General features: G+C 36.4%; 2 protein-coding genes across 2 annotated transcripts in view; both read left to right on the top strand.

The window, feature by feature from the left end:
• Positions 1 to 17,705, top strand: part of LOC149083423 (uncharacterized) — a 76,006-nt gene extending 58,301 nt beyond the window's left edge. The window contains exon 2 of the mRNA XM_089236932.1: positions 17,178 to 17,705. Within this exon, the coding sequence (XP_089093058.1) occupies positions 17,240 to 17,668 (429 nt within the window). The 5' untranslated portion in view covers positions 17,178 to 17,239 and the 3' untranslated portion in view covers positions 17,669 to 17,705. The remainder of the gene's footprint in view (positions 1 to 17,177) is intronic.
• Positions 17,706 to 20,428: 2,723 nt separating this feature from the next.
• LOC149083422 (allatostatin-A receptor-like) overlaps positions 20,429 to 24,182 on the top strand; it is a 64,271-nt gene continuing 60,517 nt past the window's right edge. Inside the window, exon 1 of the mRNA XM_089236713.1 lies at positions 20,429 to 20,744. The gene's annotated coding sequence lies outside the window, so the exon portion shown is untranslated. The remainder of the gene's footprint in view (positions 20,745 to 24,182) is intronic.

Genomic DNA, 24,182 nt, shown 5'->3' with positions numbered 1-24,182 from the left:
TCGATAAGACAGGGAACTGGGTTTTACTCCAACATTCAAACCAGATCAGATTTCATATCTCATGCTTCCATCCAGTCCAACAGAAATCCCACGCAAGTATACGGTATCTCCAATTAGATTTATCGCCGTCTGATCATCATTTCTGATAGCAGAATTCACGGCGGAAGTTTAACCCCGAGCTGAAACACTGAGCGTAAAGCTAACAAGTGAACAAACAAACCGGTACTCTTGCAGAGAATCGCTGAAAGCACGAGATGAATAGTTTATCTAAGCAAATCTACTGACAAGATGGCGTTGGTTACAAAGAGTTAGACAGGAATCCGATCGATCGATCGATCGATCAATGCGTTCCGAATATCAACGTGATACAATATTTGGAATGAATTTGGAAAACGGTATCAGAAGCAGAGTGACTACTAGTTCGTGATCCGTTAGAAATTATTGGTGCGGTTTGCACGTATCCTAGTGATTCGGATATTTACCAGCGGAACGTTTGAGATTTATATTTCATTCATTCAAATACAATGTTTAGACGCTAACGGCAGTTAATTGATTATTTGAGGATATCGAGCTGAACAGCTCATTGTGCTCTCTGCAAATATTATCCATTGACGTTTCATTATCACTGTTATCTAAAAATTCATGTAGCATCTTATCAAGACTTTATGTGCTCAACACCTAAATCTCTCTCTCTCTCTCTCTCTCTCCAAGTGCAGTTTGTCCTTTTCTTGGCACCTTTTATATACTTGAGATAAAGTTGACGTGATTTAATGTGCAAGTTGTCTACAGATCATTGGAAGATTTTGCTGATTTTATGGCTTATATTAGGGATATATAGTGATGGAATTCGAGGGTTGCAAGACAAATATCTCTCAGGGTTGTCTGTGAATTTTCCTCTTGCTGCAAAGAGATTATAGGGGTCATCATATTGTTTTATGTTGTCGATAAATGGCGTCAAACAAAACGAGAAAGCTTATAATTTTATCTTTTGTTAAGAGATCGCTACAGGACACGCAAATCTTTCTTTCAAACCGATAACAACTTTGGTACTATCGCTACGGGAAATTTACTACCGAGAGAGTTGGACCGGAAGTGTGACTGTATGTACTTAAAAGTGTCTGAGTGCGTATCTAGTGCTGCGTCTGATTTTACAGTGTTACCATCTATATTTCGAATTGTGGATGAAGTGTATTAATGTTTGGATATTTGTACTGCTGTATTCACTCTGTGGCAAGACTTTTTAACGTGACCATAGACTCGTGGACACGTGTGTATCTAAACATGCTTGAAAATTGGCTCGTGCCGCAATTAAAGTCCGATAGTGTGAACTTCATCTACCAGCGGGATGATGCCCCTCCCCATACCATCGCGAAATTAACGAATTCTTCAGCAACGCAAAATTGCGAAAGCCATGGTCATGTTGGAGATGGTCACCACACAATTCCAATTTAACCCCATGAGTTTTTTCGCATGAGATTTATATAGTAGTGTCAATGTTTGTGCCGATTTTACTACATGATTTACCATAAATTGCCATCGTCCTTAAATGGTTTTATGAACTTCCCCATGAATGAGTACTCACGAAATATCTCATTGATGCCAAGTATCGCGCGTTATACGAACATCTAACTTGGAAAGACGCATGGTCGGTTGATCAAAATGTTGTTTAGGTGTATTAGCTGAAACTCACTGGCGATTTGCGCCTGCCCCATGTATGAAAGCCTGTATTTGCTACCAGTGATGGCAGCAATGTAATTTTAATATTTAATAAATTTCCGGAGGCATCTGAGTTCCCATTCCCATGAGAAAATGTGCTGAAAGCGAGTGAACATATGTAGACGCAAATTTTACGGTGGGCTAGACGTTTAAACACTGGAAAAAAATCACCATTTCGTCAATAATGTTACGCAACAAAAGTACACAGTGTACCGTTTCTTACCTTCGCAAACAGCTAGCAATCCATCCCATACAGCCCATGGAGGCTCAAGACCGTGCACGATTTCATCGATACTGATACCGTAATGACTTTACGTTTCCCATATATCATTGGAGATCTACCGAAGAGCAGCATTTCGGAGAGATACGAATCTATTTACCTAAATTATGTCTCGTAGAATTTTGAAACGTAATTTTTTCACGTGTAACAAAACGTAACCGAACAACAAAACATGTGATTAACAATAGATACAGTAGATCACAATTGATTTAGAGCAGATGTTCTTGAGCATTTTCAGCCGCAATCCAAAATCATCAGCACTATCAACTTCGTGTCATGGTAAACATAAAACAATTGTAAGCTTTGGCTCCAAATTATTGTAAGCTTTCACTAATTCCAAAATTTCTCCTGTCATGAAAATTGTAAATTCTGAATTTTTATCAATTCTAAATTTACTTTTTTCATTACACCGAGCTCGTTATAATTGATCATCGATTTCGTACGAACGCAAGGAAATATAAAAAGCTGTGCAAATGCTGATGCCTCAGGAATTCTTAGAGAATTCTACCTTTCAGCACCACATCAATCACCCGTGTTCATTCATCATAATATCCATTAGAGGTAAAAGCCCAACATGATTTCCAAAGAATAAGACTCATACAAGCACCAGCAAAAAATTTCTTTGTTTTCTCGAAGACTATACTTAAGACGTATGTGGTGGATAATATATATTCGAGTCTTTCTTTCTCCTTCTTTCAAATACACGTTGTTGAAACACCAAAATAAGAGCACAGCCTGGAGGAGGTTCCCCGCTTCGAGAACATGAAGCTTATAAAAAATAAGATGGCGTTCACACACAGTGGTAAGAGGCTCTTTTCTAGACTTTAACCGAAGTTATAAAAGTGACGGCACAAACCATTGAGATCAATATGCTATATTTTGACTTTTTTCCTTGATGCTGGAGCTTCTACTTTTCCTATAAAGTACTTCAAGACACTGGGAAAATAAAGACTTTTCTTGTTCCTTGACAAGTCAATATATATAAGACGTTTTTCACCTTAAGAATCAATGATTCTCTACAATAGCGATATTACTTAGTGGGATTGTATGGAGTTTGATTCATTTTATCGGGGAAATTTCAATTCCATTCGACGCTAAGGATTTAACAGAAGCTGTTAATAGAGAGATTAAATTTCCCGAACGCTTGCAGTATACACAAAAAGCATCTTTCCCTGTGGCTTTTCCGTTGATTTTGTGGGGTTTTAAAAGAAAAATTAGGAACCCGGTCTCGATTCTCGGCGGCGGAGACAAGAAACTTTCATTCCCGAAGCTCATCGCAGCATTGATATCCAGAAAGTTTCTTTTCTTTTATGTGCTGTAATGCTAGTTACTGAGTAAAAAATTACGCATCTCTCTATATCAATTCATGAACGGTCAATGTCACACCTCTTTGTTATGCACTCAGTAGGTGTTGCTATTTACCTTTCACACCTGAAGCGAGAAGCTACAAATTCGAGTGAATACATTTATGAGTGTAATTCGGCGTTGTGGTTTCTGTTGCTCGTTTGAGTTTCTTTGAAGGAATATCGGCTCGCAATCAACCGCACCTAAAAATATTTAACGTAAAAGAATTCGTATAATGATGTGAATTCGACAAAAGAGTCACTATTTTCTAAATTTCTATAGGAAATTACGCCACTTTTGCAGTTAATTTGGTTTGAAGACATTCTGGCCAACTCATTCAAATTGGTTCATATTGGTTCAAATTGATGTTTCAACTTCAGCAATTGAAATTATGATATGCGTTTTTAATACTTATACGAGAATTAGTTATTCATTTCCTTGAAAACTCTGCTGATTCCACTTACATATGCATGAGTTTAATTTCTAGATACATTTTAACGAAATGAAAAAAAAAAATTAGTTATACGCGCGTTTTCTGGTTCTAATTTCGGCTAGAATTTTGAATATATTTTTAATAATTTTCAAAACACAGACGTGCAAATTAATGCGCCAGCATAAAACAAGTAGTCTTATCACGAAACTTTTCAGATTAACACGTTGAGTGGAAAAATGTAAAATTTTGTATAAATTCTCCCACGAAGACGGAGAGCTTAATCTAGTTAAAGTTCAGGTTTCCTTTTAAACCACGCAACAGCTCATGGAACTGTATCTCATTTTCCTAGTACGGTAATTCCTTGAAAGCTCTCGTCGGGCTAACTCTATGTGGGACGTTCTGAAACATATGGATTTTTCATTATCATTGCTTCATTCAGCGATAAACTCTCTGAAATCTCACTGAATAATTCAATAACATTTCGCAAGGAGGAAAAAACGCTCCATTCCGAAAGCCTTTGAAATGACGTCTCCTGTTTCAGAATATTGAGTGAAGGATTATTTCGGACCGAATTTATCAAATGATAAGCGCTGAATGTTTCGTTTCTCTCGAAAGCCATATCGCAAATAGAAATACATACTGTATCTTGGAGGAAAAAAAAAATTCGTTCATTTCAAATGAGAATAAATACCCTATTTATATAAACGAATAACATATTTGGGTGTTAAACTTTCCGTTCGATTCTTATTTCAATCACGTTTCACCGAGAAATTCCAAACTAACTAAAAAAATTTTAAAAAAAGAGAGAAAGAAATATGACGTATATTGGGCTCAATAAAGAGACAATAATCATAAAAACTGATATATGTGGCAATTTTATTACATATATCAAATATTTCAATCATTAATTAATAAGATGATATCTTTCTGTCAGCGATTGGAAGATGATTTCTCAACTGAATAAAACATATTTTCAGTATGGATATTTAATAATGTTTAATAATACACGTTTTTGATCCGAGTGATTCCAACATGAATCTGAATTCATATAATTTACTGCCAATTGCAAAAGACTGGGTACATTGGGAGTTTTGGAATTTTCTAAAACTGATTTAATATATAGATGTGGAGGTTTTTTTTGCGCCGAAATAATTTTTGGAATAGGGAATGCATTTTTAAGAACAAAAGGGCAAAATAATGAGAGAGTAAATAAAAAAATGTAATTACATTCGATCTCAATAAGGTTTTTATTATTCATTAGTAAAGTTAGCGTCCTCTATTGGCTCAACAGAGAACAAAAATGAAATAAATAAATGTACGTATTGAAGTTAGCTTCAATATTTGGAGGCCGATACCTATTCACAAATGCATTTTCTTTTCAAATATTAACTTGGCAACACATTTTCTAATTATTCAAAATATTTTATTCAATGAAAAACATTGTTTATATTTGTTGATATGTATTAAGAGTTGACGTGTGAACGTAATACAGTCAAACCTCGTTAATGAGTCACTCTTGGGAGAGCAAAAATATGACTTAGTAAGCGGAGTGACTCGTTAAACGGAGTAAGCCATAGCTGTGCCAATTCCTTCCTGAGGACAACTGGGACTTCCAGTGGCCCGTTAAGCGGAGTGACGTATTAACCGGATGACGCACTAACCAGGTTTGCCTGTATATAGGACTGCAACAAACTTCTAAGAAATGCTCTATAAAATATGCATTTATGCTCTTCGAAAAACTATATATACGCCCTATAAAACAAAAAATGTCCTAAAACTTTTTTATTCCTATCTGAAATAGCATTAATTTTAGCAAAATAATATGTGATGAGAGGTGTTGATGCTGTCTAAATTATTTCGAACCATTATTTATTTTAATAAACAGCAATTCGTTTTACTAACTGATCTCATCAAGGCAAAATTTCTCTTTTCAGCAAGTTTTTCCCTAAAAATTCAGAATTAATGTGCCGTCATCTATAGGTAAGAATTCCTTTGCCAAGTTGCGCATTTAGCTGTAGAAAAACACCAAAAAAAAATCTTTTTATTACATAAGAACTCAAAAAATTTCCCACAAACGCTAAAAAATTCCCCCCATTTGCAAATTTCGGTCAATTTTTCCCACGAGTTACCAACACCAATTCAGACGATTAATCTATTCACAGCCACACACCAGTGTCATTGAAGGGCTAGTACGTATTTTGATGCTCTAGCACAAATTAATGTCATTGTTGATTGGTTAAAAAACCTGAATTTCAGGAGTTTTTAACCAATCAGCAACGACTTTCCATATTTATCGCATAAAAAATCCTAGCTCTAAGAGCTCTCGTCAGAGGTGGGACCCACAGAAATCCGTCTGAAACGAGATTGGAATAGCGAGGAAGAATATTTACTTTTAATCGAAAATCATGAAATATGCAAAATATGCCTTAAATTTCTGAAAATATACACTATCACGTAAAATTAGCGAAATAGCAAAAAAGTAAAAAGATATGCGGAGACAGAAATCCGAGCCCTAGTAGTCAGATACCAAAAATTTTCAGGAATTTTCAATTTCTTGCAAGACAATAACAAAAAAAACTCGCAAACAATTTCATAAAATAATACATTTCTTATTATTGAAAAAATGATTTCATGGTTCACATTGAACACGACATTTCTTTAGGTGGATAAAATTATTCTAGTAAAAAAAATTAAAGAAGAAAGACGCATGTTCGCTATTATGAATACGTATACTTGAAAAATATTCGGTTTTATGTTACACACTTCCATATGGAAAAAAAGATGCTCATATATAACATTTTGTAACGCAGGTGTCTTTACCTAATGATAGTTTATTTTAATTTTTTAAAAAAGCAAAAAGAATGCGATATATGCCGATCTATTTTGGAAATATTCCAGGCCAGATCCAGGAAAGAAAATTAAGTCCCGTTTTTCCACTCTCCTGGACACCCAGGTCTAGTTTCATCCTTTTGAGAATGACCTTGAAGAATTCTCGCCCATCGGAACGGAAAGAGTAAAATCCAGAAAACTTTTTTCTTGTTGTTGTTCGAGTCATTTTTCAAGTAGATTCTAATATAACCGCTATTCTGGGGCCTCTACCGAGTTCCGTACCCATATACCTCGCAATTTCAGAACGAATAAAAACAAATCGGAGGGAACTTCTGGAGGCGTTTGTAAGAAACAACAAGGACAAAGTTATCCGCGAGGAAATAGAACATTTTTCTTATTCCTTTTTTTTTCATTATTTGTTCTCCGAAACGATTAATTTTCGAAAATCTTTTGTATCCAACATTGGTTGTTTGGCTTTCTCCGGAAAGAACTTTTCCTGAATGATACTTTTAGTTCTGTTACATCAATATTTCTTTGTTTCTTTGAATTTATTGCTTTATTATGAAGTCTGACGTCCATGCTCATAAAACATATGGAAGTACATTTCTATATGCAACACTTTATACTATCTCACGTATAAAGAAACACCACCTCCAACGAAAGTAATTTCAGTTTCATATTGAAATTTCTCAACATCGAGGACATAGATTAATATCCCATATATTCCTGACCCCCACCCCCCTCCCTCCCCCCCCCCCGTCACGTAACTCTTATTATTTATATAGTAAAATTGCATTATTGAAAGCTCTTTGGAAGCATACTGCGAATGTAATGGAGATCTCGGTTTTTCTACTTCCATAATGCATTTATTCGATATATCCATCCTACTTCCCATATATTCATTTTTGCATATATGCAAAATGAATTTCGGATTCAGTCATGAGTTTCTAGAGATATTTTCCTGGGATTCCATTCATTCCTAAAATTCGATCACAGAGAGTTCGTATATAACTTTAAAAGTTCAGTGCGCATTTTTATTTTTAAATCTGTCTCTGAAGCTTCAATGACAGCATCACTGAAAATCACACGAGAAAAGTTCTATTTCATGGGAAAGGAAAATTTGGTTGCTTGTATACGAAAGTGTTTTCTTTTCACAGAGAACTTTATACATTCCATATATATATAGTATTATCCTGCGGTGAAATTCCTGGATTTTTCCCCGCTGCAATCACGAACTTTTACGTGGATATAAACATTCCTTTTTGCTTCCAAAGAAGAATATTTTTCTTTTCTCCTGATCAAACAAACAAGATTTCAAATTGAGGAAAAAATTCTTCTTTCATAAGTTTTTAACCAATAAGTTTGTCTTAATATATATTTTCCGCTCATTGCCGTTCCTTGAACTTCTTTTTTTTTGTATAAGGGTATTTTTTGGGAGATATATTTAGAAAGAAAATAAGACATTGGAAGACAATGATTTGTTTCTTCTTCAAGAATGCTTACAATTTTCTTATATTCCTGCATGACATTCTTTTTTAAAAAAAGTACAAATATTTTTCATCCCGTTTACTATACGGCTGATTTTCGTAATTTTTGAGCCTCCGGAAAGAAAAATATCTCAGTTTTCCGGATCAATAAATTCAATCTCTCCGTGAATAATACAATTTATTTTCTATCTATTCGTGGGTGTGTGTTTGCTTATATGTTCTAGAAGCTACATTCTTTCACCAATCGTCGATAAAATTTTGTTTATACAGTTTACCAATAAGAATCGACTTGAACTACCGGGTATATTAATTTTTTTTCCTTTACTAGCTAAATATCCGAAATGGTAAAAAAAAGTACGATACGAAAACAATGGTTTCTCACCTTCAAATAATGATTTTTGGATTGCAGCTGTAGTTTCCAAACAATGATGGTGCCATCTGCTGGTGTTGGGGAAACGTTGAGGATATTAAATCTTTTCAACGATGGCCATTTTGCTTTGAAAGCCTCTCTTACAATTAAGAGATATGTTTATCTATTTTTAAGCATTTGATATCTCTCTAATGCACCACGTATATATAACCAGGCACAGCATCGGAGTATTTCTTCTAATTGTAAATAAAAAATTAATTATAAATAATACTATAAAAGAAATTAAATATTTTACTGCATTTGGTGTCAATGAATTAGAGGACAGGAACAACATATGAAATTGAAGATGTATAATTTGATCGAAAGTGGCGAATATAATCTGACGGCATCGATAGAATTATGGGATAACTGAAACTAATTAGTTTATAATAATGTAAATTTCCTGATTGATAGAATGATGGTAAAAACTAAAACGGGAAAGTGTTTCGTGAAAAACATTTGACGTGCGGTAAACATCAGCTTTTTGTTTTAAATATGGTTTCAGCCTCCTCAATTCCTGCATCACCTGCGGGAGACAATAAACCTCCAGAATTCAAGGTGCACACCCACAAAATTAAAATGGTAAGTGCAATCTTTACGAAATTATACCTGCGTAATCCTCTAGGCTTGAATAGACTACCTACATTTTTTTATTTTTTTTTTGAAATCACAACATTTAAAGGGTAGCGTTGCCAGAAAGGGTTAATTCGGTAAGGAGAATGCGCAATCGGTACTAAACATGCATTTCAGTAAGGAATCTACGCATATTCTCTCTACCTATATCCTCTTTTTTATATCTACGTATATCTATTAAACTCTGACAGGAGATGGTACTGCAAGTAGTATAACAATTTTGCTTTATCTTTGCCGAAGACCTTAAAAATAATACATGTTATTTTTTTTAACATGACAGTATTTTTTCACCAACTATAAAAATTCTTTTTAAGATGTTTTGCAGTAAATAAATTAATGCGAGCCGATCTCCCCGTTGAAAACTCTCGCCACAGAGAGCAACAGGCTTACAAACTGTCACAATTATTCAATCATTACACTTCACTCATAGTATTGGTTGTTAGTAGAATAGTAGTTAGAAGAATTGATGGCAGATAGCAGCACTATACACATTACAAGCATTGTACAGAAACAATCCAGACACATTCCGGCATGTACGAGTTCGTCAGCAATTCCGTAGAGGCACGTGTACAAGGGGCATGTACGGTTAAGTAATAATAATTAATTAATTAATGTAATAAAAATAAATAATTTTTTGCATATTAATTTCTATTGTACTTGATATATTTCTCTTGCGTTTTATAAATTAGTACATTCATTAATAACAAAAGTTTCTGCTATTCTTTTTCTAAAATAAAACCAAAACATTTTGATTATAAGTAATTTCATATTTATAATTGAAAATAAATCTGTCCTAATCGTCTGCACCCCAGCTGTTTCGAAATACTTTTAGTCGTGGACCCCCATTTACAGTAGCAGAAACCACAGCCATCTAAAGCAAGAATGCTCTCGAACATAATGGGGGATATTTTATCCGGTACTAGTACATGTGATGTGATAGCAATGCAATCTACTCGACTGCAAAAGAACTAAAACAACATTTCATACCCCTATAGAGAGCTGTCGCCGTAAGTACAATTTCTTTTAAATTATAACAATACTACTGCTGCAGTCTACCAACGTTGGTTCGCTTTCAATTTAATGAAAACTTTTCTTTTTAAATAATTGATTTATATATTTTTAAACTTAGCATTAATTTATTTTGTATTTCTACATTTGGACCGCGCGTGTACCCCAGTAAAAAAAACACAAACCTCTGGGGGTCCAGGCACCCCCGATTTGGGAACTGCTGATGGGATAACGCAATCACAGAAGGACTGGCTAATATTTAATTATTCATTTGCCCTCTAGAACAACTACAGTTGGCAATCCTTATGAAAATGTAAAACTTAATTCACAAACAAAATTGGGAAAATGACTGATCAAATATCATCTTAGTGGTGTTTCGAGGAGGAAAGAATAGCTAATGTTTAGAGGATCTATCTGTGCAATAATTATTTCATTAGCACTTAATATCAACAGGACTTATATTTTTATTCTATGGTTAATTAATGCGACACATAGTGTATGGCGTTGAGCACGACGACATTCTCAAAGGCAGTAATGTGCTAAGCCGATAAGAAGTCAAGCCAACTTTATTGATCGTTAGAATGAAGTCAAGCGTAGGCTGGTAATTAAAAGCCTATTATTTCTTTTTCAGTGCTTTATGGAAGAACGAATCTGGAATAGCTATCATTATTTCCATAATTATTATTATTCTACGTGGTTTCTTTGTCGAGAGGTAATGTATGCTAATAGGATTGGAGAAGAGATTCTCGAAAAATCAAGGAAACTTACTGGTTTTGCAACATTTAGATAACGGTCTTAATTGTTATGAGCTATAATACTGGTATATGAAGATAACACAAGTTGACGGTGTATATTCGGAACTAGAAGGATCAACGAATGTTTTCATGATAAAATATTCAGTTTGCGACTATCTTAATTTCTCTTAAATTTTCTTGATTTTTTCGTTAAGGAGAAAGAAGTTTGAAAATTCCTTAATAAAATTATACTGTTGTTTCGTACACTTTGCTTTTGAAAATATAATGTAGGTACTGATAGGGGAGACTGCTGTACCTACGGACAAAATTTACATTTTAATTTTTCTCAGCCGCTGGAAAACATATTTTCACCTTGTAAAGCGCTCAGGTTATGCTCTGAATCTTTGTTAATAAAGTAATATTTTTTAAAACCTAAAATTTTGAATATTGAATTTTTAAAAATTGTAAATTCGGCGATGAAATTTTTGTTCTCAGGTACAAATTACCCGATGCACCCGAATGTACCTGTGGATATGGTATAAAAAAGTGCAGTTTTCATTTTTAAAAAAATTTTTAATAAACATTTCATTGATTCATAAAGTTTTCACGTATTAGTATGTATTCAAAATAATGACGTGCCATTATATTCCGTCAATTGGGATGACTTCGCTCAGTTTTAAAATTCAAATTAAAAATTTTCATTGAACCCGTTGGCTAAAAGTCGAAAACAAAACTCTTTTGTTCGGTTTCCCATGGTTCGTAGATATGATTTATGTAGTTTTTATTTTAATGGGTCACTTCCTTTTTATGAAAAAATAAAAAAACAGGATGGGCAAAGCCACCCGGGATATAATGGGCTTAATTTTGCCTAAAAATAATTTAAAAAATGACCGAAGAGATAACTTCATCGCAATATAAGTTGATACATAGAAAAAAAAATCTTAACGTAATTCAAGCAAGTATTAGGTGATGTGCCTTCGAGTGTCTGAAGGTATAACGTAAGCTATTTTGTTCTCTAAAGGGAGATGGCAACAGGTAGGTTTCGATAATTTTAAAATCAAAAGTTAAATCAACAAAACCTTGATAATAAGCTACGATTGTAACAAATAATTATAAAAAAATTGGAGTGAGAGGGAAAAAAATTAAGTGTTATGCTTTTTTTTCACTTCGACCTTCACAAAAGAGTAGAAATATCAAATTTACTTACCCCTTCAAATACAAATACAAGGCCACAACAGGCAAAATGCCCAACGAGGTGGCTGATAAAAAGATGCCCATAAAAATATGGTTGTCATATATTTCAAAAATACAGCAACCCAATTAAAAATGCAATTAACACAAATTATAAACAATATATACACATGATAAAATATTATACAACGCCTATAAAGAATACTTATGGTTGTCGTATTCTAAGAATGGATAGCTTCTCGATTTACCCCAACATGTTTATCGTATTTCTTTTTAAACGTTTCAATTGTGTTACAATTTACTACCTCCGGGGGTAAGCTATTCCATTTATTAACAACCCTATTAGAGAAAAATTCCCTGCGACACCATAACCTTGCATTGTCCCTCACCAATCGATACTGGTGTCCCCTTGTAAAAGCAATCGATTGGTGGTGTACTAAAAGTTTATGGTCCATCCTATCCCTCCCATTGGAAATTTTGAACACTTCGATCATATCTCCTCGACACCTGCGTTCATAAAATGTAAACATATTCAAAAAATGAAGTCTCTCTTCATAACTCAAGAACTGTGTGCCAATAAGGACACGCGTAGCTCTTCTCTGCACCCCTTCAACCAAGTCTATGTCCCTCTGTATGTATGATCTCCATAACCTTACAGCATACTCCAGTCCAGGACGAACTAAGCCTCGAAAAAGCGGAAGAATTACTTCAGGAGAACGCGATCAGTCTTCCACTAGCTAGTTTCCCGTGAGCAACTATGTCCAATCACTAGTTCACGTCCGCTAGAAACCCCCCAAATGTCCGTAGATACAACGGTCTACCCCGCGGTCTGATTCGATCGATGGTTCATATTAAAATGATCACACATTTGATGCATCGGTCGATATTGGGGGGGGGGGGGACTAGGATGGTAATATTTTCGCTCGTTGTATTGATAAAAATAATAATTTGACATTTTAGTTCGTGAAATGATGAAAGTGATAAGGTAAAGAATCTGTTGAAGAATGATCGACGATATTTTTCTGCAAAATGAAAAATCCACAATACGAATACTGGGTAACTGAGATGGCATTTCATAGTGTTTACTGTCGTCGATGTTTTATAGATGTCGTTACAAGCAAGACTCCAGAAAAACTGAGTTCGGAAATCTTTTGTATTGGCATTGTATGTGTGTGACAAACATTAAATCGATTCAGCCATTCTTTCCCTTTTCAAACATCATCCAAATCTATGTCAATGACAGATCCACATCCACGTCGACGCATCCACATGCAATGTAGAAAGTAAATTTAAATGACTAAGTACGAGTATGAAAATACGATTTAAGCGAATAACAAATGCTAAAAATACTGAAACAGTATCAATTCTAAATTCAGATGACCTTCATAACAATCTTCAAACTTTCGTTTCGTAACTCGTTGTTACAAAAACAAAAATTGTCCAAAATGCCTGAACATGTTAAATGATCAGACTGAAATAATATTAATTTATTTTTTGTCGTTCAACCGTCAGACACCATTGCAATTTCAGTCATGCATTATGAGCAAAATATCCATCAATATCAACCTCTTATAATAGCAACCTTTATTTCCGAAATGTATGTCTTTTCATGACATTATACTACCCTTACTTTCTAAATTCAGCTCGTTCTGACAACGGGAAGACCATTTGTCATGTGAAAACCTGCAGCCGAATGTGGAAAATGTATGTAAAATTATCCCTCTTGTGTATAATTTTTCTCTGGCATTTCTTTTCAAATTTACATCCAAGCGTTTAACAAAAGAACGTCGTTCCATACTACATCTGATCCAATAGTAATATATTTGATTTGAAGTGTCAATGCCGTAATGGTAAAAATCTCCGACCACATCCCCTTTTATGTTCGAAAAGCATTTTACGACGCCGCATAAACGGAGGCAAATGGACTCGGGTCATGTCGTAAAACATGTTTATAGCGGGACACCGACCATGAAAATCATTCAAAATTAAGTGCTTAAGCCTAGAACGATCGGAAGGAGAAGAGCGACGCTTAATTTACCTCTGCGCATATATGTATATACATATACACGCGCGTACACATAACAAAATAAAAGTACTTTCTGGCCTTCGATACAGTACACTTGATCCCAGTAAGTACCGAATTTCATCTCTAGCTCTCATACACATAACGTTTTTACTGTTGTTAACTCTTTTATACTCAATATGTACTGAATCTAAATGAAATGTTTTCGAGACATTATTGTGCTTTGCTTTATTTCCTTGTCTCGAATGATCTGTTTTCACGACAAATAATAAATCTCGTTGAATTACGCCTCTTTTTTTTTATATGAGAAAAAATGAATTTCGGGAAAATGCCATATATTTCCCGATCATCATCATTACTGCCATGAAATAAAATATAACCGGACGAGAAATATGATGCATTTTCCCACAACTTCTTTAATAATAATAATAAACGAGTATTTTTTTTTTAAATTTATGGACACTCATTTCGGCCGTCGCAATCAGTCGTTATATTGGTATAAAAATTATTTCAGTTGTCGTAGAGTATAATTTGTTTGCAGCTGTGTGATCGTGTGGTCATGGTTATGGACTCGCATCGCGAGGACCCACCATCACCAGACCAACCGTGACCCCCGCTCTGCCCCCTAGGAGATAAAAGCTGGTCCATCTCAGGATACGTGGGCCACGGTGGAAAAGTCCAACAACATCCAAGACCAGCAAATCACCCACACCAGGTCACACAGCCACAAGCCATCCAACAGCAGGACCCCTCCTACAACTTCACCCCCACACACACACATTTCCCCACTTGTTGTACATGAAATGATATGTCAATACAAAGATATGGGGGGACATGGGCAGGTGCAGAGACGCACATCGCCTGCAGGCCACGAGTGGGGCCCCCACGAAAACTATCTATTTATACAAGTTATATATATAACTTGAGCATATACACAATAATGCAATTATGAAAAGATACAAAAGAATTGAGAATGATACATGGTGATCATAGATGCAACAAATACGGCGTGAAAGAAATCCCGTAAAAAAGTCAAGAAAAAGAAAAAGAAGTCTCCTAAAAAGTCAAGAAAAAGAAAAAGAAGTCTCCTAAAAAGTCAAAAATATTTGATTTGTGGAAACAAAAATACAAATATAACGAAGGATCGACCGAACATCAATATACGCCAAAAACTCTATGCAAAATTCGGTCTAAAATTCGATAATTACACTCGCTGTATGATCACATTCAAATCACTTTCCAATAAAACTTTGACAAAGGTTACTCGTGATATAACTACAGAGCACTGACACAACGGAATGTTTGCAAATTAATGTATCGAAAGATGTTCAGAACAACAATCATTTCGCAGAACGTTTCAAACATCGACAAAACGTAAATGTTTCTTGACGCACGGTAGTCGGTAGAAGCCGACGTCCTGTGTGACACCATTGCCCAAACATATATAACCGAGTTGCGCCGCTCTTTGCTACACTATTAATTACGATAGCTTACTTACGATCGCTGTGTTGCCCCCCCCCCCTTTACTAAATTATTTCCAAAATTATCTTTTCGATTATTGTCATTAGTATTTGTATTTTCGGACTCGTATCGCAATGGATCTGGGTTCAAATCCCATCGTTGCCGCAGTGGTGGTCGGCTGAAGTTGGTTTTCCGTGGTTCCCAACTTCGAGACTCGAATGCGAGCCGATCTCATAGTTAAAACGTCTCGCCGCTGAGAGCAACAGGCCTCTACAACGGTATAATTATTTATTCATTACACTTCACTCACTATGAGCTGAGAAAAACTGATAGTTTAAAAAATGATTGCAGATGGCAGCACTACACATAACAAGCATTGCGCAGAAACAAACTTCCCGGATGGTTCACTATACGTACACACGCATTCCAACATGTACCAAATCGTTAGAAGTTCCGAAGAGGAGTATGGACGAGGTGCATTTCTGGTTTAGTAGTAGTAGCATTTGTATTCAGGGCTGAAGAAATCACAAAAATAAAAACTAGGTGCCAGAAAAAATTTTTAAGCTACTAAAAAAAACTTTTACCCGAAGAAAAATGTCCAATATATGTAATGCTTCTTTTGACTTTTTCAGGGCATAGTGACCCTCTTTCATGTTGGCAGCTATGCTGCTATAAACTTCAAACATTATGTGCTGCTCTAAGCCTGCAATATTATAACTACGTCATAAAAATTTTAGTCGCCATTGCTACTCGGCACCTGGGATTTGTCCTGCGCTGATTTATTTTGGCTTGTTTCGTTCAACCATTTAAAACATTTAAAATAAGAAATTTCGGCATTTGCTTATGAGGTAACTCACATTGAGAATATTTTTGTCGGATCCATTTCAGTTGAATCGCGTACGTTAATTCATTTTTTATTGGATTGATTAAAGCCAACTCGAGAAAGATTACTACAATTATCTTTTGAACTACCTAATAATTTTTATATTAATTTGAATTAGGTGCAGCTTTTAGAAGCCTTGAATCTCGTTGTTACCAATAAAACTGCAACATAAAAACTCGGGAAGCAAATATAAGAAAAAAAATCCTGATGTATAAAACGATGTTTGAAGTCATTCTTAATTATTATTTTGAATGCCAATATCAAGCGATATTATTATTTACCAACTATTTCTTATTTATTCCGTTTCTTAGCTTATATACAAGTTTTTTTTATACACGAAAAACTGAAAACCAATTACTTATGTGAACTGGAACAAGAAACAAAATATATGAACATTGAAAGTTTCAAAAAGGAATTAATCGAATAATTCAAAAATGAAAAATTTAAAAAAGAATTTCAAAAATTCAAAAAAGTAATAGCCAATGTCTAGGGCTTCTCATCGGAGTTTGGGAGGGTGGGATACTACGACACTGGTTAAATGAGCGTTTAAGATGAACCCAAAATAAAAGTTATCGTAGTGAAATTGTTAAAAAGTACTTTGAAAAGGCCAAAGACTGATTGATAACAGTTCGTGGAAACAAGATATTTAGGTTGCGCGAGAAATTCTAATTTAGTTCGCATTCAGGTCTCGTCAGTTGTGTTTCTTTAGTCTTAAAGTTTAAAGGGTTTTTTTTTTTATAATCTAGCAGGTAGCTCCAGTTTCCGGAAATTCAAGAAGAGGAAGAAGTTTGATAAGGATTCATCCGGTATGGGTAGAGCCACCAAGAAACCCACCATGGCCAAGAAAGTAGCCGTCACCAAGAAGAATGCCAGCGTCAATAAGCTCACGGGTGCGAAAGGCAAGAAACAAAATTTCGGCTCGTTTCCTAAGATGCCGGATATTCCACCGGAATTGCAGCCGGACATCCACGCCCATCATCACCATGCCTTCAAACAGCGCTTCGACCCGAACATAGCAATGCGGAACATGAGAGCTGCCGGCAAGGCACCCGTCGATCCTAAGGCGGCCATTTATCTGACCACGGTTCTCGAGTACTTGACGACCGAACTGGCCGAACTATCTTGCAACGCAGCTAGAGAACGCACCCAGCAGAGATACGCGACCATCACTCAGCACGACTTCAAGGTTGCCATCGACCGTGATCCCGAACTGCATGCTCTAGTCAAATTGACGTAGTGGTATCGGCTATTGATTTCAAGCGACATCCGGACAAGCCTGGAATATAGTAGAACTCTTCAGCTGATGTATTAGAAATAATTCAAACCTGTGATTCATATAATATAGAACCACCACATTTCTTGTAAAATTTACAGATGTGACACCAGTAAAGGATATTGCTTTGCGATTTTGTGATATCATGAATATGCGGAGATCGATTGTACTCGATAATTACCAGCTTTCGCCGGGCTATGCTTCCGTATATCTACAGGCTATTTAAAATTAGTAATTACATAGTTAATAAATTTTGCTCTCGGTTCACAAACCAGGTTTCAGGCTAGGTCAAATAGAATCGACAAACATTTACGGAAGCCGAGCCATGCTTACATTGATTATTCATAAAGATACCTATGCATATACTCAGTTAATTTCTTCAGAATTATATGTGCCAGCTAATCGTTATCTCGTCACCAGGCCGCATCTAGAAACGAAAATTTACTCTGTGGCGAACGTGGCCGGTGTCTATTTTGACACCCCTCTCGATAATTTTGAATGTAAAACAAACTCAGCACATTTCCTGATCCAGCCCACGGGCACCAGACCGCCCTCGCCCTCTTCTAGTTGCGGCCCTGTCTCGTCATCCTTGAGCCAATTGAAGGTAAAGATATGATAGCGGGGGATCGTCATCATATGCACTGATTCATCGACCGACCTGACTGCATGACCCCCATGCGACGCCCTGTATTACTAGCCCCCCCTCCCTTAGCCACCCTCTTCCTCCACACCGTGAATATGGCTCTGTGTGTCATTCTTTTCGCCAGATAATTTCTCACCTGTCCTTGAAATAAGCAGAGCAATAATCCGTCCCTGATGTCTGGCGGGCAATCGGGGTACGCCAACTGCGAGAACCTCTCGAAGTCCATGGCCAGTTCTTGCAATATTTCGCTAGTCTTCTGCTGCCTGGTCTTCAGTTGCAGCCGGTGGAAGTCCTTGAGGTAATTTTCTTCGAACCTCATCTCGAGCGCATACGTTAGCAGAAAAGGGGGTGATGGAGGGAGATGCCTTTTAAAGAGCAAACTGCCCGATATCTCCAGAGGGTTAACGAAGAAAAAAAGCTAGTGTGTGTGTGTATTCTTATCTTCACGGAAAGGTATACAGTATGCACTGTATGTGCACTGGTCATCCACTCAAACCGAATTTTTTTCCCCCCTTACTTATTTTTCACGTGAATTTTGCCCAGTAATTTTTTTTTTTAATTATACATTAAGCATTATTTTCTATTTATGTGTGTATCTAACTTTTCTAACTCATTTCGGTGCCCCCTATAATTTGGCGCCCTGTGCAATTGCACCGGTTGCACTGCCCTAAGACCGCCACTACACACGCATACCTGTGACGCTACAACACATTGATGAGAAATAACTCACTTAAAACAGTGAAATAAGTAAGTAGAATATAAAAAAGAGTACATTTCGTGCTCTTTTGTCTTGTGTAATGTCTTCTGCTGAAAAATGTTTGGGCAATGACGTCATGCAATACCTCCGACACCACGCCCACTGAGCCAACGCGGCAAGCACGACTTCCAAGGGATGGAACGGTTCTTACTTCCCAGCCCTGAACTACACCAGCGCACAGTGGTCCAAATCATGAAATTAGCTGGAATCATGATCGGAATCAGAAATGAGGTTTTCATATCTATAATCGTGTGAGTGTGTGTGAAAATGCCTGGTGTAGCATGAGGTGTTTATTTCGTGATATTTGTTTACATCGGGGAGCAGCATCCCAGGGACAAAGTAAGGTGATGACTCACTCAAATAGGATTTTCGCTGCAATGGTGAGAAAAGTATAACTTTCGCGTAGGCCTGGACTACACTATAAAAGTTTAATAAAATTTCTTTTATAAAATTTCAAAAATGCAACCAATAAGCGTTCCGGTTACATTCGCTCGAATGTAACCAACAGGCTTATTGGCTTTTTTTTTTTTTTGAAGTTTCGTTAAAGATCTTTTATCAGACTTTTATAGTGTAATCCCAGCCTTATCTTATTACTCCATTGGTTTTGAGTGAAACCATATTTTTTTCGATTCTTTGTTTTTACGTATAGAATAAGTTGTTTTTGAAAATAGCACTTATATAGTTCTGGTAATCCAAATGGGAAATTCACACTATGTTTTGCAATTTTACATATTTTATATTCGAAGTGTTGTGCTCCGAGAAATTTTTCAAACATTTTCCATTTCCCGCAGTTGTAAAAAGCTGAAGACCATTAAATTAAAGCATATTAATTTATTTTGAAATCTTTGCGTTACCATTTCTAAAATGTTCTTTTCCAAACGTATACCCTCGCAATAACTAGGAAAAGAGTAACTACTCAGTTCAATTATCACAATTATGAAGAATAATGTATGAATTCGTGAGAGTTGCGAATTTTTGGACGGTGTATCTCTGTAGGAAAAACTGCAAAGAGGTATATTATTAAAATAAATGTGTTATCATTTTTCTCTTGTATATATCATATTATCTAAAAATATGCGATTCTCTTGTGCGAGAAAAAATTCTAATATTAGAATGTTCTAAGTTGTTCACAGTTATATTGGATCGCAACTAGCGCCTTCCCTTGATGGTGGAATCGAATATCCTTGTACCGCATTGGATAGTAATGTTTTCTTCTCTCTTCGTGATTGGTTGGAGCGCCAAACTTTGTAGGGAGGGAAGAAGCGGGGTTTGGGGGGGGGGAATCTTACGAAGGTTCGTCTCACATTCATTCGAGGATCGTAGAGGATAGGAAAGCAAAAAAGAAGCAGCAGCAGCAGTATTATATTCCTGGTAGAGAAATCGCGGAGAGAAAGGAACTCATGGTGATGATGATAACACGTAGGATGTCCGAGAGCAGTTGATGCTTTTTATTCTGAAACTCTCATTCGCATGTTGAGGGAGTTCGAAGACTGATTTCGTGGGGGAATCGAATCCAGAAATTATGTTTTGTGTCCATGTTGTTCCCTGACACTTGAAGAGAGACGTCAATTATTTTTTTTACTTGAGGAACAATAAATTATACGAATGAAGAGAGTTTAAGAAATCGAAATTCTTGAAAGGTGAGTGCTGTATTTACCTCATTTCATACCTTTATATCGTTAATTTTCGATTCGTACCAAGTCCACAACTGTGGAACTCACATATGAAATCCGAAGAATAATATTTATATATATATATATTTTTAAGACATTATTATTATTACGATATTGTTCTTTTTTTTGAAACAACAAACTGTAGATATAAAACTGAAATTTCGCAGGAATAAACGTCATTAGAGAAAATATATTAAGTTATTCAAAATTATAAACATCACAACCAAGATGGTTTTCAAGATTAATTTCTATATTTCGACTTTTTCAAGATATTTATGTGGAAAATATACGTAAAAATAACAAACTATTTAAGCACTAAGTGAAAAATTTAAGAATTACAACACTCTTCATCTATAATATGCCCATTGTGTCAAATGTAGCCAAATGATAAGGTCGTTAAATTATAATAATTACGACACTTATGAGATTGCTTTGATAGAAAATTGAATTTACATAATTCGAGATTAAATGATTCAGTTTTAGAACAACCACATCGATCGTATTTCGTCATGGAAAATCTATTAAATTTATGGAAAGCTTGAAACATTTAGGCTAAATATAACTCATGTTTAAGTTTCTGGATTTTTTTCCCCCCAAAAGAGTGAGATAATGATTCCGTTACAGCTTCATGGGACATCATGTTTCACAGGACCGGACACGCAGAAAATTATCTCCTCAGGGATTAAATAATCTATGGCAAGTAGAAATTGCTACATACCATTTGTTCTGTAACATGAGTCCCCAACGCATGGCCCGTGGGCTACATGTGTCCTTTGGAGCTTTCTTCCCGTGGGTCGCTGACCATTATTAAAAAATCACTAAAAATATTTAAAAACGATTAAATGACAAAAATAATCAGATCAGGCCAGCAGGTCTCTACTTGTACTAGTAACGCTATACATTTGATACATTAACATAGCCGTCTTTACGTTGCTACTTTTCCGAGGCCTAAGCAGTTGTTGGAGCCCGTGATTTTAAATACAGTCGGCATCTCAAAAGACATATCTAATTACCGAATTTACAGACAAACTGGAAATAAAAGCTCTATGACAAAATAAATAGACAAAATTTTCGAAAGAAATTATTTCAATATTATTGAAAAAATTTATTCCTGAATTATTGAAATTATTTTGTAATTGATGAAAATGTTACTTGTTATTATAATCGATTTCTGTTAATTTCAATGCTATTTGAAGGGTAAGAACTCACAATTTCTGTTTAGGAAATTCATTATGATCCACCCTTTAAGCCATGTATGGTAAACCCTTGACCCGCGGACCAAATGTGGCCCTGACGGTTATGTGATGTGGCTTGCCCCCTCAAACCCACTTTTTTTAAATGAACTAAGTGGCTCATTTACAGATCGCTTAAATGACCAGTGGCACATTTTCAGGTCACTGAAGTAGACCCGTGGCACATTCGAAGATCGCTTAAGTAACTCGCGACACAGTTCCAGAACACTTAAACGATCCGTGGCACATTTAGAGATCCCTTAAGTGGCCCAATTTTAGAGCACTTAAGCGGTGCGGTTCTACATCACACAAGTTTACTCGCGGAACATTCCCAGATTACTACTGATCCCCGGCATAATAACAGATCACTTGAGTTATGCGTTGCACAGTTCCAGATCCCTTAAGCGTCCCGGAAACATTTCCAGAGCACCTGAAGGATCTGTGAAACATTTAGAGATCTCTGAAGTGGCTCTATAAGGGATTTATTATTAGGGAGAATGTTAGTTCAGGTGCCCATAAACTAGCGAAAACTTTTTCTCGTATTTGGCGCACCGAATAAGATGCCATGAAGAATATTTCATATTTTCATAAAGGGTGGTTGATGACGTAAGCAACAACCAAACTCCCCCCCCCCCCACATGTCATCAAAAGTCAGCAAATCGGAACCCCCCTGTTCCCATCGATGCTGACGTAATACGTGAATGACTTCATTATGCATAATAACCAAGCATCGTCCATGACATGATGAATCGTACTAAATTCATCGCATTTGCCGGTTATGCCTGAAAACGTCATCATCATGGAAACAAAGGTGATGAAAAATTCGTCGTTGTATCCGAGGTGGTTGCATTTTATAGACGCTATAAGCAATATTCATCAACATTATTCTTTATGGGAATGAGTACGAACCGTCAATTATCAGCATTACAGCCGAAGTCGTTATAACCGAGTTTGACTGTACGTTTACAGTCACGCATATGCACACAACACGTTCGGATTGCACAAATTCCTTAGAAATTTCCCAGAGGAATGTTTATGAGATGCATGTGCGGCAAAACTCCTCTTAACGGACACTGCATTGATGGAATCATCCCTCTTTTACGGCCAAATAATATTTTCGCCAGGTGTAATAAAAGTATGCCATGTGAAAAACCCTTGATAAACGGTTACCAATTTTTTACGGACGAATTTTTTTTCGTCCCACCGGTGACCGCAAAAGAGAGGTTTTAACTCTACTTGATTATCTCATTAATTGCACTAGTAAACAAATTAATACTTTCCAAATCTGTTAAGCTAAGCAAATGGGAGTGGCTTTACTTAATGGGTGACTTTTCTTGGCTCAGCGTGGAGTCATTTCGGTTATAACTGAAGAAACCGCGAGACACCCAGACTGACGCAATAAACAGCGTAAGCACTTCAGCCAAAGGAGGGGAAACCAGGTATCTCAGGCAAAACCCAGAATTTATTGATATGTCAAAGATTACATGTAGTGCATCGTAATGAAAATTATGTAAATGAAGAATCAATTAAATCGAGTCAAAATGCAACGGGCACGAATAATAAATTATAGAAAGTTGTGTAAAATCATCTCACAGGCGCAATCAAAAGTTTGATCGATCAAGGATTGCATGACAGAGGGGAGGAGCACCCCATTCCGCTCAGACAGTTAAAACGGTACTAGTGTCTTGTCTCTTGTCGAAACAGTCGATTGACGGTATAATAACTCATGTGGTAAATCCTATACATCCCGATGAAAATTTTACGGGAACCACAGACAACCAACTTCAGATGACCACCACTGTGGTGACGGTAGAGTTCGAACCCGGGTTCTCGCATTCGACCACCACAGCGGCAACTAAGTTTGGTTGTAGTAGTCTTGAATAAAACGGTTTCTGCTCAGCTCTGCGAACCCTTAGCCCACCTCCTCAAAACCCGGCACCATTGGCACAGTGGCACGAAACAACGAGCCAGTGATGCCATTGCCACGACGATGTGGAGTGTAAGTGGCTGAGCAACTGACCTCCAAACGCAGAGAGGACGAACGCAAAGGGTTCGCTCACTCAAACTGCCGGGGATCACGATGCTCGGTACCTCTCCGGTCCACAGAGCTAAGCCAAACTAACAGGGGAGAAAGAACAACGAACCACAAAAACATCAAACGAGGACATTGGGA

The sequence above is a fragment of the Pholcus phalangioides genome, unplaced genomic scaffold, assembly GCF_987345545.1.
Source record: "Pholcus phalangioides strain wild (caught in Gottingen) unplaced genomic scaffold, Ppha-v1.0 ptg000009l_1, whole genome shotgun sequence".
Classification (NCBI taxonomy): domain Eukaryota; kingdom Metazoa; phylum Arthropoda; class Arachnida; order Araneae; family Pholcidae; genus Pholcus; species Pholcus phalangioides.
The sequence above is the reverse complement of the archived record's forward strand: the minus strand, read 5'-3'. Positions and strand labels throughout refer to the sequence as shown.